At 40.3% G+C, this 12,007-nt stretch overlaps 1 protein-coding gene across 3 annotated transcripts in view; it reads left to right on the forward strand.

The window, feature by feature from the left end:
* Window positions 1-12,007, forward strand: part of septin9a (septin 9a) — a 94,769-nt gene that overhangs the window by 24,162 nt on the left and 58,600 nt on the right. Inside the window, exon 1 of one of the 3 annotated variants that reach the window (XM_042504430.2) lies at window positions 1,766-2,062. The exons of the other annotated variants lie outside the window; for them this stretch is intronic. Coding sequence (XP_042360364.2) covers window positions 2,008-2,062 — 55 coding nt within the window. The 5' untranslated portion in view covers window positions 1,766-2,007. Of the gene's footprint in view, window positions 1-1,765; window positions 2,063-12,007 lie in introns of those variants that run through there. 3 annotated transcript variants of the gene reach the window in all.

Consider the following 12,007-nt stretch of genomic DNA (forward strand, 5'->3'; position numbering starts at 1 on the left):
TGTAATATGAGATTGTTTCTTACCAGCAGGCTGCTAAAATGTTTTTGGACAAGCTGTAACCAACTTGGACTACCCATCAGTGGGATTGTTTGTTGGTCTGATGTAGCGCAGTGCATTCTAGTATATGTAGGTTTTCTATAAGCGTCGACAGATTATTGGCCTGGCCGATTATTCGGGCCAATATTTGGCAATTTGCCTATTTTCTGTATCAGCGTTTTATTTTAATGATGAGAGATAAAATTAATTAATCAAAAAGTGCAAAGAAAATGTCAGCATTTAAGGGACTTTGTAAAACCTCAGGGAGCTATTTTTATTTATTTATTTTTTATTAAAATTTTCACTTGACTTTATAAAAAACTTGTATTTAACGTTGAAAGTCTCAGTTTTGATTAAACATTTACTGAAGGCATTTAAACAAAGTTTTGTGTTGGAGTTTGTTATATTCCAAGTTCTAAATATTGACAGAAAGATTTTAATTTTTATTGTAAATACATATAGATTCCAAATATCAATTATCAGTGTCATTAACTACTAATAATCGACTCTGAAAAAACAATATCGGTTGACCCCGATTTTCTACCTCTTATGCAAAAGCAAATTTTGCAGCCTTTTTTTCTGTTTTCTCTGGTCATGTAGCAACAGTTTTACAAGTATTTGCGACTCTACTGCATAGATGGCCTAGTTTTATGAAAAGACCCAGCAGTTAAATACTTATTGCATTTTTGAGCCCAGCAGCAGTGGTTTATCGCCGCTGGCCTGTAGCTGCTGAAGGTTGAATATGCGTCAGCCTCCTCTGGGCAACTTTTCACTTTCCGTCAGACTGCTGTGTGGCTCCATGTTTTGCAGAAGGTGAGACTAAAAGTGACTTTACACCAACAGCTGCTGTGAGACAGCAGTTATTATGTTTTTATTCTGTTTCAGAAGAAAGACGTCTTTGTGCGTCATCATTTTTACGAAGACAATCCAGAGGACAAATTAATCTTGCAATACTACATTACAAATACCCCGAGACATAAATACACACAAACAGATACAAACATCCCCCAAATGCCACATCCTTCTTTACTCTTTTTCCCAAGCACACTCACACACACTGACCAACGCCCCTGTCCTCCCTCCGCAGCCCCCGCCCCTCCTCGCCACACACACACACACACACACACACGCACACACACAGAGGCTCATTCACATGGTCATTAAGTCATTAGGCTACTTATTTATTGATGTCTGCCTCCAGAGCGACTGAGCACGTCAGACGCTCTACTAACCGCCAGCGTGAGCCCGTCCTGACCATATTAGTCCAGAGTTTGATTCTGTCTCCACTCTGGATTTATTTATCTGTCTTCTGTGACTTTTCACTCCGTCCACTGTAAAATATGTTTAAACGGAGACTTAATTCTATGTGGTTTTAAGCGAGTGCGCTTATTCATGTGCTTATGGGATGCTGATGTTGAGCACTTAAAAAAACAAAACAAATCTCAATAAAATCTATCAGTGAGTTTCATCAGTTGAGTGTCATGTGATAGAGGCTACAGGAAGTGTGTTAGAATGTAGCACGCGTATAATTTGACCAGGCCGGTGAAAAAATGAGAGCTTTCACAGAGAGGAAGAGAGGACGGCTGCAGAAGGGGAGGGAGGGAAGGAGAAAAAGGGGGGAGGGGAGACGAGAGAGAGAGAGGGAGAGAGAGAGAGGGAGGGAGGGTGGGGGGTTGTCATCGCTGGCTCATTCCTCGCTCTGGAAGTTGAGAAGGAGGAGAAGAGAAAAATAAGTTGCTGCTTTAAGAAAGAGAGGAGAGATAGGGAGAGGGTTTGGATCAGTGAGCTGCTCAACTTTTTTTTTTTTTTTCCCTTCTTCCTCCCCTCCTCTCTCTCTCTTGCACGGGCTCCTAATTTGGGATTTGTTTAAAAGCGGGACTGCGCCTCAGGAAGACTTTTCCTTTGCTGGGGAAAGGGAACCCTCGCTCCCTCTCTCGTACACACCCGCACATACACAATTGCTCCCCAAAAATGTCTGACTCCACTGTCAACGCTCACTTGGAAGGGATCATATCAGACTTTGAAGGTTAGTTTCTGTCTCTCTCAAGCTCTGCTGCTCCAACGCTTTTTCTTCTTGTTGTCACTCTGTGGAGCTCTTTAACCCCGCCATGAGGACACTAAAGATGGTTTCCACATGTTTGATTGGAACTGAGCAGATCTGGGAAAAAAAAGGAGTGTAAACGTCTGCGGTGAGCTGTGTGGTTTTGAAAGGGAAATCGTGCTAAAAGTGTTGCTTTTTGCTGCTTGTTAACTTTTGTTGAGAAGCGTGAGAATGTGTCGGTGTCCGAGTCTGAGATGTAAACTGTGAAAGTGTGCGACTGATTTGGCGTCTTTGAAAAGCAACCTGCATGATAGAGAAGTCAAACTGTACGCTGAGCTCTCAGGAGACAGCAACTGACCATACGGCTGTGAGGGGAACACCTGGCACACCTCCCCCCTCTTCTCCCTCTTCCTTTTCATCTGTCTTCCCCCAGCCCACAGATTCTCCCTGTCATCCCTCTCCTCCCACTCTTTCTCCTCCTCCACCTCTTCTTCTGTGCTTCCCTGTTCCCTCTCTCAGCAGCTCGTCCATCCTCAACCCCTCTCCCCTCTGCTTGGCTGCTGGTGGATGGCGACGAGGTTGGGTGGATTGACATGCCGACACCTCTCCCCCCAACCTGTCTGTCTGTCTGACTATCTGTCTCCTGTCTCTGACAAACACATAGCCATTAGGGACGCATCCGCACTTGTCCAGAGCTTCTCCCCTGTCAACACCAGTTTTCTTGTGGTATGTATTGTGAATCTCTCTCCATGCTGTTAGGTCTTTACACTGCTGGCTTACACAGTGTAGCAGAGCAGAAAGATAAGTGGCATTCAGAAAAGAGAGGCATCAGGGGCGAAAAAGAGCGCTTTAACCATGTGGCTCCAAGTCATGCTTTTGGACGTCCCTCACTCATGTGTAACGCCAACATAATGGGTCACTGTTGTGATTGTCAGTGGTGTGTGTGGCTCTTGGATGGGCTGAGTGTGCGGTAATACCTTTGTGTCACCACCGTGCACCGTGATGTATGGCCCTGTGTGGCTCGGTGAGCACAGTGTGGCACAGATGCAGCAGTGTGTGAGTCGATAAGAGTCAGGGGTGGAAAGTTTTGCCTTGCATTAATAGAGTAGCTCAATCATGTGATTTTTTTATTCAGCCCCTTCTAAAATCAAAAACTCCACTTTCACAATATTAGACTTTTATAATAACTATTTAAAATTCAAAAATACATATTTTTCCTCTTACCTGTGGTGTTATTTATTAGTGTCTGGTGTGACTTGCAGAGTGTTGGAGATACGGGCCGTATCAAGGCTGCCTTCTGTATAATAACCAACAGTATCACAGCGCAGAAGGAGGCGTGCATCTTGTCCTTTTGTCCATGAGTTGATACACACTTCCATCTGCCCAGTTCAAAAAAAAAAGTTATGTTAAACTGCTCATAACAAGGTCTGTGGATTATCTCAAGTAACCGGGTCCTGGTTTCAGAAAAAAGACGTTGTTTTTGAGCTTTTCAAATTTATTCTTTTGGTGCTTCAAGCACCACAAGCCGAGTGCCATCTAGTTTGATTATATTACAGAGAGGGCAGACATCTCTACAGCAGATATCTCCAACACTCTGTATCTCACACAAAAGCAATTTAGATGAATATACAGCACTACAGGTAAAGATAAAAATATGTATTTGCAATTTGGGGATGAACCGTCACTTTAAACTACTTTTGAGAATCACGGGGTGGTATATTCAAAATGTGCTCTGAAACTCTTTCCCGATAAAAACAACCTATTAAAAAGAACGATGTAAATAAAACACGGACACCACCTTCACTCCTACAAAAACCGCAACTATTATAATGCCACAACAGCTTATTCACTGTGTCGATATCATAGTAAATGTCACTCAGAGGCATCCTCCAAAATAGACTTTGTTTGTAGTTTTAGTTTACTTTTTAGTCAGCTACCTTTCACGGCAGCTTATCTTAGGAGTTGAATTCAGGAGCAATAAAACACAGCCCTCTTCATGCAGTACACTGAGGGTTTTTTGCAGCTACAGCCTTACTTGGTCTGGTATGACTAGAAGCTTATGATGGCTAATGTTAGCAAATTTTTGACTGGTATTACTGAGTCAGTTCACTGATTTACTGATTCCTCTCTACGTGTGCTACTACTTTTTGCACTACTTGTGAAAGAGGAAGATTTGCAAAAAGCCCACAATATGCCTACAATATGCAGTATATGACTGAAAGTATTGTTGATAATTTTCCATAGCTGCTTTTTGTTATACTCTTTTACTTTGATAAACACAGGAAAGTTCTGTGTGCAAGCCATTTTCAGCACATTTTTAGAGTAGAGTGAGTAAATTCGGATTTAGATGAACAATGTAAAGTTTTATGCTATCATGTTATGTTATTTAACATTAAAATAATATATAGAATTATTGTTTGCACATAAAATGACGAATATATAACAAATCATTTTGCTTGTTTTTAATACACATTAAAAAAAAACATTTAGCTGAATTTATTACTCAATAAACAAAACGAACTGTGTTGAACTGACGTAAATATTGAGTCTGAAAAGAATCATGTGGCTCATTTATTTTGTGTCTGGTGTACTCTTAACTTTCATGTTACTGTGTTGTGCTAAACTTTAATTTTGAGTGTTTCCAATTAATTTTTAAGTAGAGTAAATGAAGTGCACAGTATAAATATTTGCTGTTTTTCAAAATAAAGGGTAATCAATATGCCAACAAACCTCACAAATGTGTGCATGTAAGCATGTTTATATGCGCAGTTAATTTTTAGAGCTCTTCAAAAGCACCACAGGAAACATGGATTATTTTAGTTAAAGCATGTGACACACATCTTTAACATCAATCTCTGTAGTCAGTTTGTGAATGAAAGAAGGAAGAGTGCGTTTTTCATGTAACAGTGCGTAGCCGTTTCAGTTTGCCGTGCCAGTGTGGTTCTCTCTGTCATACCGGCAGTTGATGACGTCAGTGAGAGGCTGGGGGAAACAGAGGACAGGATTTTCTTGCCCAGGAGGCTGATGACCTCAGCTGTGACTTCAGCCTCACAAACGGACTGGGATCATTGACCGGGTCACTGGGCCTTCCGCTCAGCAGAATGAACACAAACACATTCATACAGTGTCACTTTTTTAAAAAAAATGTTTACAGCTCTTTAACACAAGTCTGTTGTCTTGCAAACAGCCTCTTATGTTTTTCTCTAATATTGAAATATCTACATTAATGACCCACTAGAAGTGTGTGGTGGTGTATTTTTCTGCCAAAACTGCCCTCCACCGGTATTTTCTTGTTTTCTTCTTATTGTCTACGTTCGGGACATTTATGGGCATGTACCTCCACAGGGCTTAGGTAAGATCTGCAATTTATAAAAAACTAGAGACCAGGCCCGACAAAATGTAGCATAACATTTATTTAAACGAAATGGTGTGTGTTGAGCACCTTGTGTTTCGCAGGCACACTGTCTTTTAATATGGCAGGGATCAAAACAAAGATCTACTAGACATTAATTTATATACATATTGAGACAAAGGCTTTTTAACACTATTTTAAGAAATCCCCGGGTGCCACACTGTTGTCAGCAGGCATCAGAGGGACACAGCACCAGCAAAACGCACAGTAATCAACAAAACCTGCATACGTATTAGAGCAATAAGTGTGGCAGCAACCTGGCTGCAAACTGGAATGACACATTTTGTAAGTGTTTAACATTCATGTGGCCTTTTCAAATGATCATTTAAAAGCACCTCTGAGAAATAAAAATACATACAAATGCACACTCTATAAAAAAACCAACAGTAGCTCTAAACTGGGGTCATGAAGGTGTTCTGTCTGCAATCTTTTAAACTTTGTATTTTATTTATCTATCAACACCTCAGAGCGTCACCTGGTGATTAACTTTACCAGATCACTGTCAGAACTTGTGTTATACTGTGTTAGGTTGGTGAGTGCCATGCAGATCTGTGAAGAGAGGCCCAGCTGCGCTCAGATCCACTCCTCCACTGCCTACCCCGACATTTTCACCCACCACAGAAATCTACTCTGTGGAATTTCCTCTCACTGGACCAGTGAATGCTCTTACCATGCAGCTTAGAGATACAGAGAGAAAGAGAGGGAAAGCGATCAGCTAAAAGAAAAGAGACTGGTAGCAGATGTAGTAGTAGTCTAGATGTCGTCTAATAACAGATTCCAGTGCTAGAAATAGAAATCCATATAAGCTAGTTATCTGGTTTATGGGAAATAAACATAAAGGAGACATTCGCCACATTTCATGTGGATGTCAAATCAGTGTTAAGAGTAAATGTAGTTGACTGAAGCAGAAAAATCCTTAGTGCGTGCTATATTGACCGAGAAAGCTGAGTTTGCAGCTGCATAATCTGCTGTTCTTCCTGCATCCATCATGAGACGTGACAGTGACGTAGTTAGAGGCAAGGAAGAACAACGGGCTGGATTTTGCCTCTGGATAGCCAGGGGGCGGGCTCTAGATGCCACTCAAAAACAGAGTCTCCTTGTTCTCTTTGCTTGTAGATATGTTACGATATGTTTTTAACAACTAAAATGGCACTCCAAAATAAAAGTGCAGAGGATGTTCTGGACGAAGATTTAATATACAGTGTTTTTTTTTGTTTGTTTGTTTTTTTTACAATGTTCTGACTAACTCTGATATTCAGACAAGTTTATTCAAGCCAGCGTATATATTTCAAGAAATGCAGCAGACAGAGGCCAAGGTTTCATCTGGATTTGGGGTTTGGGCGTCAGAAGTTTGCATGCAATGCATCCTGGTACATGTAGGCACTGTCAGCATGGCTCTGCGATCAGGAGAATGAGGCTGTCTTGGTCAAAATGGCACGCACTGAGGAATCAACACGTTCTCATCCTGACTCCTCAAATAACGCCACTTTGTCGGTGGACATATGTGTCAAAGCTGGCACTGGGTACTCTCCTGCATTCATTTAGGATGTTCAGGGACGGCGTGTCTTCTATGTTGTTATTAAAATATCCTGATTGACTTTTGATTTCACACAGAAAATGAAAAGCAGACTTCCGGGTGAAAGTCTGGTATTTTTTTGGGCCAATCCACCTTCCCTCCCACCCACCGCATGCAGACATTCTCGCTCTTTCTACTACAATAGTTGTACGCAGCCTCATAAACAGCCGCCGTCCAGTGCATATCATACCGCCGCTAAGGGTGCCTCTCTGTAAACATCTGCCACTGAGTTGGGAGTGAGACTGGCCAGGAGGAATTTATTGCTTTAATCAACTGTATTGGCCATCGACACTGACTGGATAACCACATGAAAAGTGGGGATTTTTCCTTTTACTGTCTCATAAATGATGATTAAGAGAGATTACCTCTGTATGAGTCTATAAATTGTTTTCCATCTTAGATTATCTTTAACCATATGCAGGACAATTTTAACAATCTCCTCTAAAAAAGGGAACCCACTTTGTTTTGTAGGACATAATCCTCCATGGTGACAGTGAGAAATTTGAGGCAGGATCATCAACATCTTTCAAAATAAAAACTCATTATAAGCCAGCTACCACTTACTGCAGCTTGTTTTGTTTTGTTTTTTTTTTAGTAATTCTGTTAACTTGGTTGGTGCTCTGTGACCCATAATACACTGGAACTGGAGCATTAAATTATTTATTTTTGAAAAGGAACAGAGGGGTTACTGTTCTTCTGATCTTAAACCATTAAAGTTTGAGGTCAGTCTTGTGACAAAACGCCATGAGGAGCCTTATGTGTTAGGGGGAGGAAGTGTCCTCTGACAGAGGCTGATGATAGCCGTCCTCAGGGGTCTCCATCTTCATCTGCATTATCAGGGCACTCTAAACTCACCAGTTAGGACAGGTTTCCTGCTAATGACGCCAACAGCTTGGGGCTGCTGGGAAGCACCAAGGGTCAATCTGAGGTGGAGCGAACACAGCAGGTCTTTGTTAGGCTTTAAAGCAACTCCTTGCTGTTTTTTCCCCCGTTGGACACGTGGAGTGAAACCTGCACCGATGCCAACCCCAGGCAAGACCCCAGAGTTATCAACAGGCTCCATGCTACGGCTAAAAACAAATAGCCTGTGATGAAAGATTTTCTTTTGTACATTGAGTAGAAAGTGTTTTTTTCTGCAGGGAACGGAAAGTGTGTTTGACAACCGAAATAGACACCTCCAGGAAAGAGAATTGGACTATTCCAGCAGTCAAAAGTACATTTTGAGATTTTAGGCTACTGTGGTAAACTGCAGAACCTTTTTTCAGAGAAAAAAATGTAAACATTTTAACCTAGATCCTAGTTGTGGTTGATTTTGGAACATTTTTTGAAACACTGTACTGTAACAGAAAAGCTAGTGTATCTGTTTACAGTGCAGCCAAACAATCTAGTTTGTGGAATATTGTTTTGAAGCCTCAAGTCTGGTATTTTGGCTATTGCCATCGTATTTTTTGTGGAGCCATAAGTGACAATATTTGGACGAGATAGTGTATCTGTGGAGGGTATGAACTGTTATGCATTATCTTGACTGACTCGTCACCATGGTAGCAACTTGTCAATCACAAGGTTTCCATGCACTAAAGCAGAGGTTCCCAGCCTTTCTTCTTTTCTATCATGTACTAAACAGACAACCCCTGACTAAGTGAAATATTTTTTGATATTTTTGAGTTTTGTTCAATGCATGACAATAACAAAACAGAACAACTGATAAAATGTTCAATCAAATGGTGATTTAATAACTGCAGAAAAAATTTGAATGAAGTGAAAGACTGAATATATCTTGTGTTCAGGTCTTCACCATGCTCATGTTTATCTTGAATGCAAATCTCAAGTGCAATATACCCAAATATTGAGTATTTGTTGTTTTGTGGCTGCTTGTGACAGTAGTCAGTAAGTTTAGCTATAAGTGTGACAGAATCCCTGCTCGTACTGTCCTGATCCTCAGAGTTTCCTTCGACATCCAAAGACAAAAGGTGGTACTACGTCTCTTTGACCCGTCCAGCTCATCTACTGTCATGCTCAGGGAGGCATGGAGAATGTCCATGTGGTCCTCATCCAGTACATGCTACAGTGGAGAACAGAGTAGCATCATCATGTGATTTTCTGGCAGTTTAATCACGTTTCAGTGCGTGAAAAACATCATGCTCGGCCAACGTCTTCCTTATTTGGCAGTTCTTGCGAGTTTACAGTATATCGTTCAGAGTGGAGTCTGAGATTTTTAATGGGGCTTTCAAATCCAGGTTAAATGGGAGGTAAAGAAAGGGAAAATGGACTAATGTTGACGTTTGGTTCACATTGTTGCTCATTAGTATTATCTTAGCTTGGTTAGAAAGGCTGTGATCACTGCTATCGCCTCAGAGCAGCAGCAGTTTGGAGACATCAAATAGTTTTTATCCTTGATATCACTCACTCTCACACACACACACACACACACATACAGCTATGACCCAGAGGGAAAAAAGGCAAGTAAGAGTGCCGCCATGATCACATAAATACACAAAGATTTATGCGGGACATCCCCGTCTACCTTCATTGATACACAGATCTCAGGACAGTGCATAGTTTGGCTGTGTTTGATGTACTCTACAGCCGTGTTTAAACACACACACATACAGAGAGGGAGAGATGGAAACATAACTGACAGGGACTCTGTCTCCACTGTGTCTGTGAGGACCTCACTGTGTCGGCCTCTTCTGTCACCACAGAGCAGGCACACACCGCACAGTTAGAGGTCATTATATCAAAATCACAGTCAGTTTTAAGTGGTCTGTGGCACTTTAAATATGCTTTTGCGTATTATATTGGAGACTTTCGCTACTCAAGTTATTGCCCTTAAAAGCTGTCTTTGTTTAAGACTAAGGATATTATTAAAGGAGATCCTTGTTTTTCGTGTTGCTGAGCATGAGCAAAAACATTTAATACAATCAAAAATAGGGGTCGACCGATATTGATTCTTCAGGTTCTTCCCATACCGATTATTAGTACTTAATGAGACCAGTAATCGATATTTGGAACTGATATGCATTTACAATAAGAATGAAAATATTTCTGTCAAACTTTGTTTAAATGTCTTTTTGCAAATGTTTAATAAAAATTTAAACTTTCCCCATCATATACAGCAAGTACCTCTCCCATGCTGATGCTTTCTTTGCGTGTATTGCAGACGGCCTTCTCTGGTTTTGTTTGAGTGTTATACGCACACGAGTATAAAGATTATGTGAGTACAGAGTTAAAAGGGATGCATCGTAGGGTGGAAACATCTGTATCAAAGCTTTAAAAACGAATAAAAACCAATGCTAGTCCCGCCTCACGGCCAAATGTGGCCAGCTAACCTTTTAGTAAAGATGGCTGTGGTGGGTTTTCTAAATAATCTTCACTAAAAGCTGGACGGAAGAAGAGCTACGCTGAATAAGCTGCTGTATTTGCGGTTTATTTCCTGTTTATAGTGACGCTTTTTTTAAAAAATTCATGTCTTAAGATATTACAAGCTTTCAGCACTGCATCCAAATGAATTTTCCATATAATTTACTGTCAGAGCACACTGACAACCTTGTCTTCCGGGAAAATTTCAAGGCAAGTTTCCTCAAATGAAATGAGATTATACCATGTGAGCAACAAAAAGAGCTTATTGTCAGATAGATAAAGTGATGTTGGAGATGCATGTACGTACAACAGAGTTTGAATTGCAGTCACAATGTTTTTTTTGTCAGTGCCTCTCTTTCTGTTTCTTTTTTCCTGTCGTTCTTTGTGGTGTAATGAAGAAGTGCCTAAAATGCCACATGCAGTTAACGAACAGGAATTTACAACAACAAACATTTTAGGACACATTTCACTAGAGCTTAACATACAAAGTGCAAAAGTGCAATAGATGCCATATACAGCTCTGATTCTTCAGTATGCTGTTAAAGTTAAATGCATATTAAGGCACCGAGTATGGCTCCAGATATGGATGGAGTTATTGTGAGAGACTTATTATCTGCTCAGTCAGGGTACATACGAGTCAGAATTGGATTTTAGATGTCAAAAAAGGAATTTTCACCAGTCAGAAATGTCATTGTAGATATCTTCAATCACGCACACACACTTATCTAAAATGAACATGCTAATTTGGGCTTTATCCGAAGTGATTATAATGATTTAAAAGGTGACTAGTGGCTTTGTGTTACTTTAATGATTTGACACCCACATATCTGAAATGGTTTGTTGATATTGTCAGACAATGATCAAAAATTGCAATTGTCGATATCTGAAATGGGTTTTTTTATTACATTCCCTTTAGTTACAGACTTTTTTCAACATGTGTAAATTCAGCCATAGATATCTGTAATTGTTATCTTTACTGGTTAAAAAGGGAATTACTTATATCTGTAACTGAATTGAAGATATCTACAAATCAGTTTTGATTACTTGAAATGTAATTTCTACATGTGAAAATATATTTGTAACGTCAAAATTGTTTTACAGATATCTCAAATGAACATTTCAACATGATGAAATGTCATTTTGACATGTGGAAGTGTCATTTCCACCAGTAAAATCTAAATCGCTTCTTGTTATCCCAATTAATACATTTTTAAAAGGGCTTGCCATAGGTTCTGCACAAGCATTGGAGAGTGCACAGTTGTGTAGGTAATACTGATTAGGAGTTCAATTCTTGACCTGTCATTCAAAATTGTTATTAACTGCTGTCCTGTAATTGTCACAATGACACTAAAGGTGAGAATAGTCAACAGTAAGTAAAGTGGACAGGGACTGACTCAGTATTGTCTACATTTATAGTCAAAGTTTTACGAAGGGAAATTGGACAGGTTCACCTCACTGACTCAGACACCCAGTTGAACCAGTGCCTTCTTCTCAGCAGACTCTCTGATACCAGACACACAAACCTGCTGAAACATATCAAGGATGTGAAAACAGTGAGTTCCAGGAAGAGGGTCTTCTCTCA

This window comes from Plectropomus leopardus, chromosome 18, assembly GCF_026936395.1.
Source record: "Plectropomus leopardus strain MGB_pleo_1.0 chromosome 18, ASM2693639v1, whole genome shotgun sequence".
NCBI classification, from domain to species: Eukaryota; Metazoa; Chordata; class Actinopteri; order Perciformes; family Serranidae; genus Plectropomus; species Plectropomus leopardus.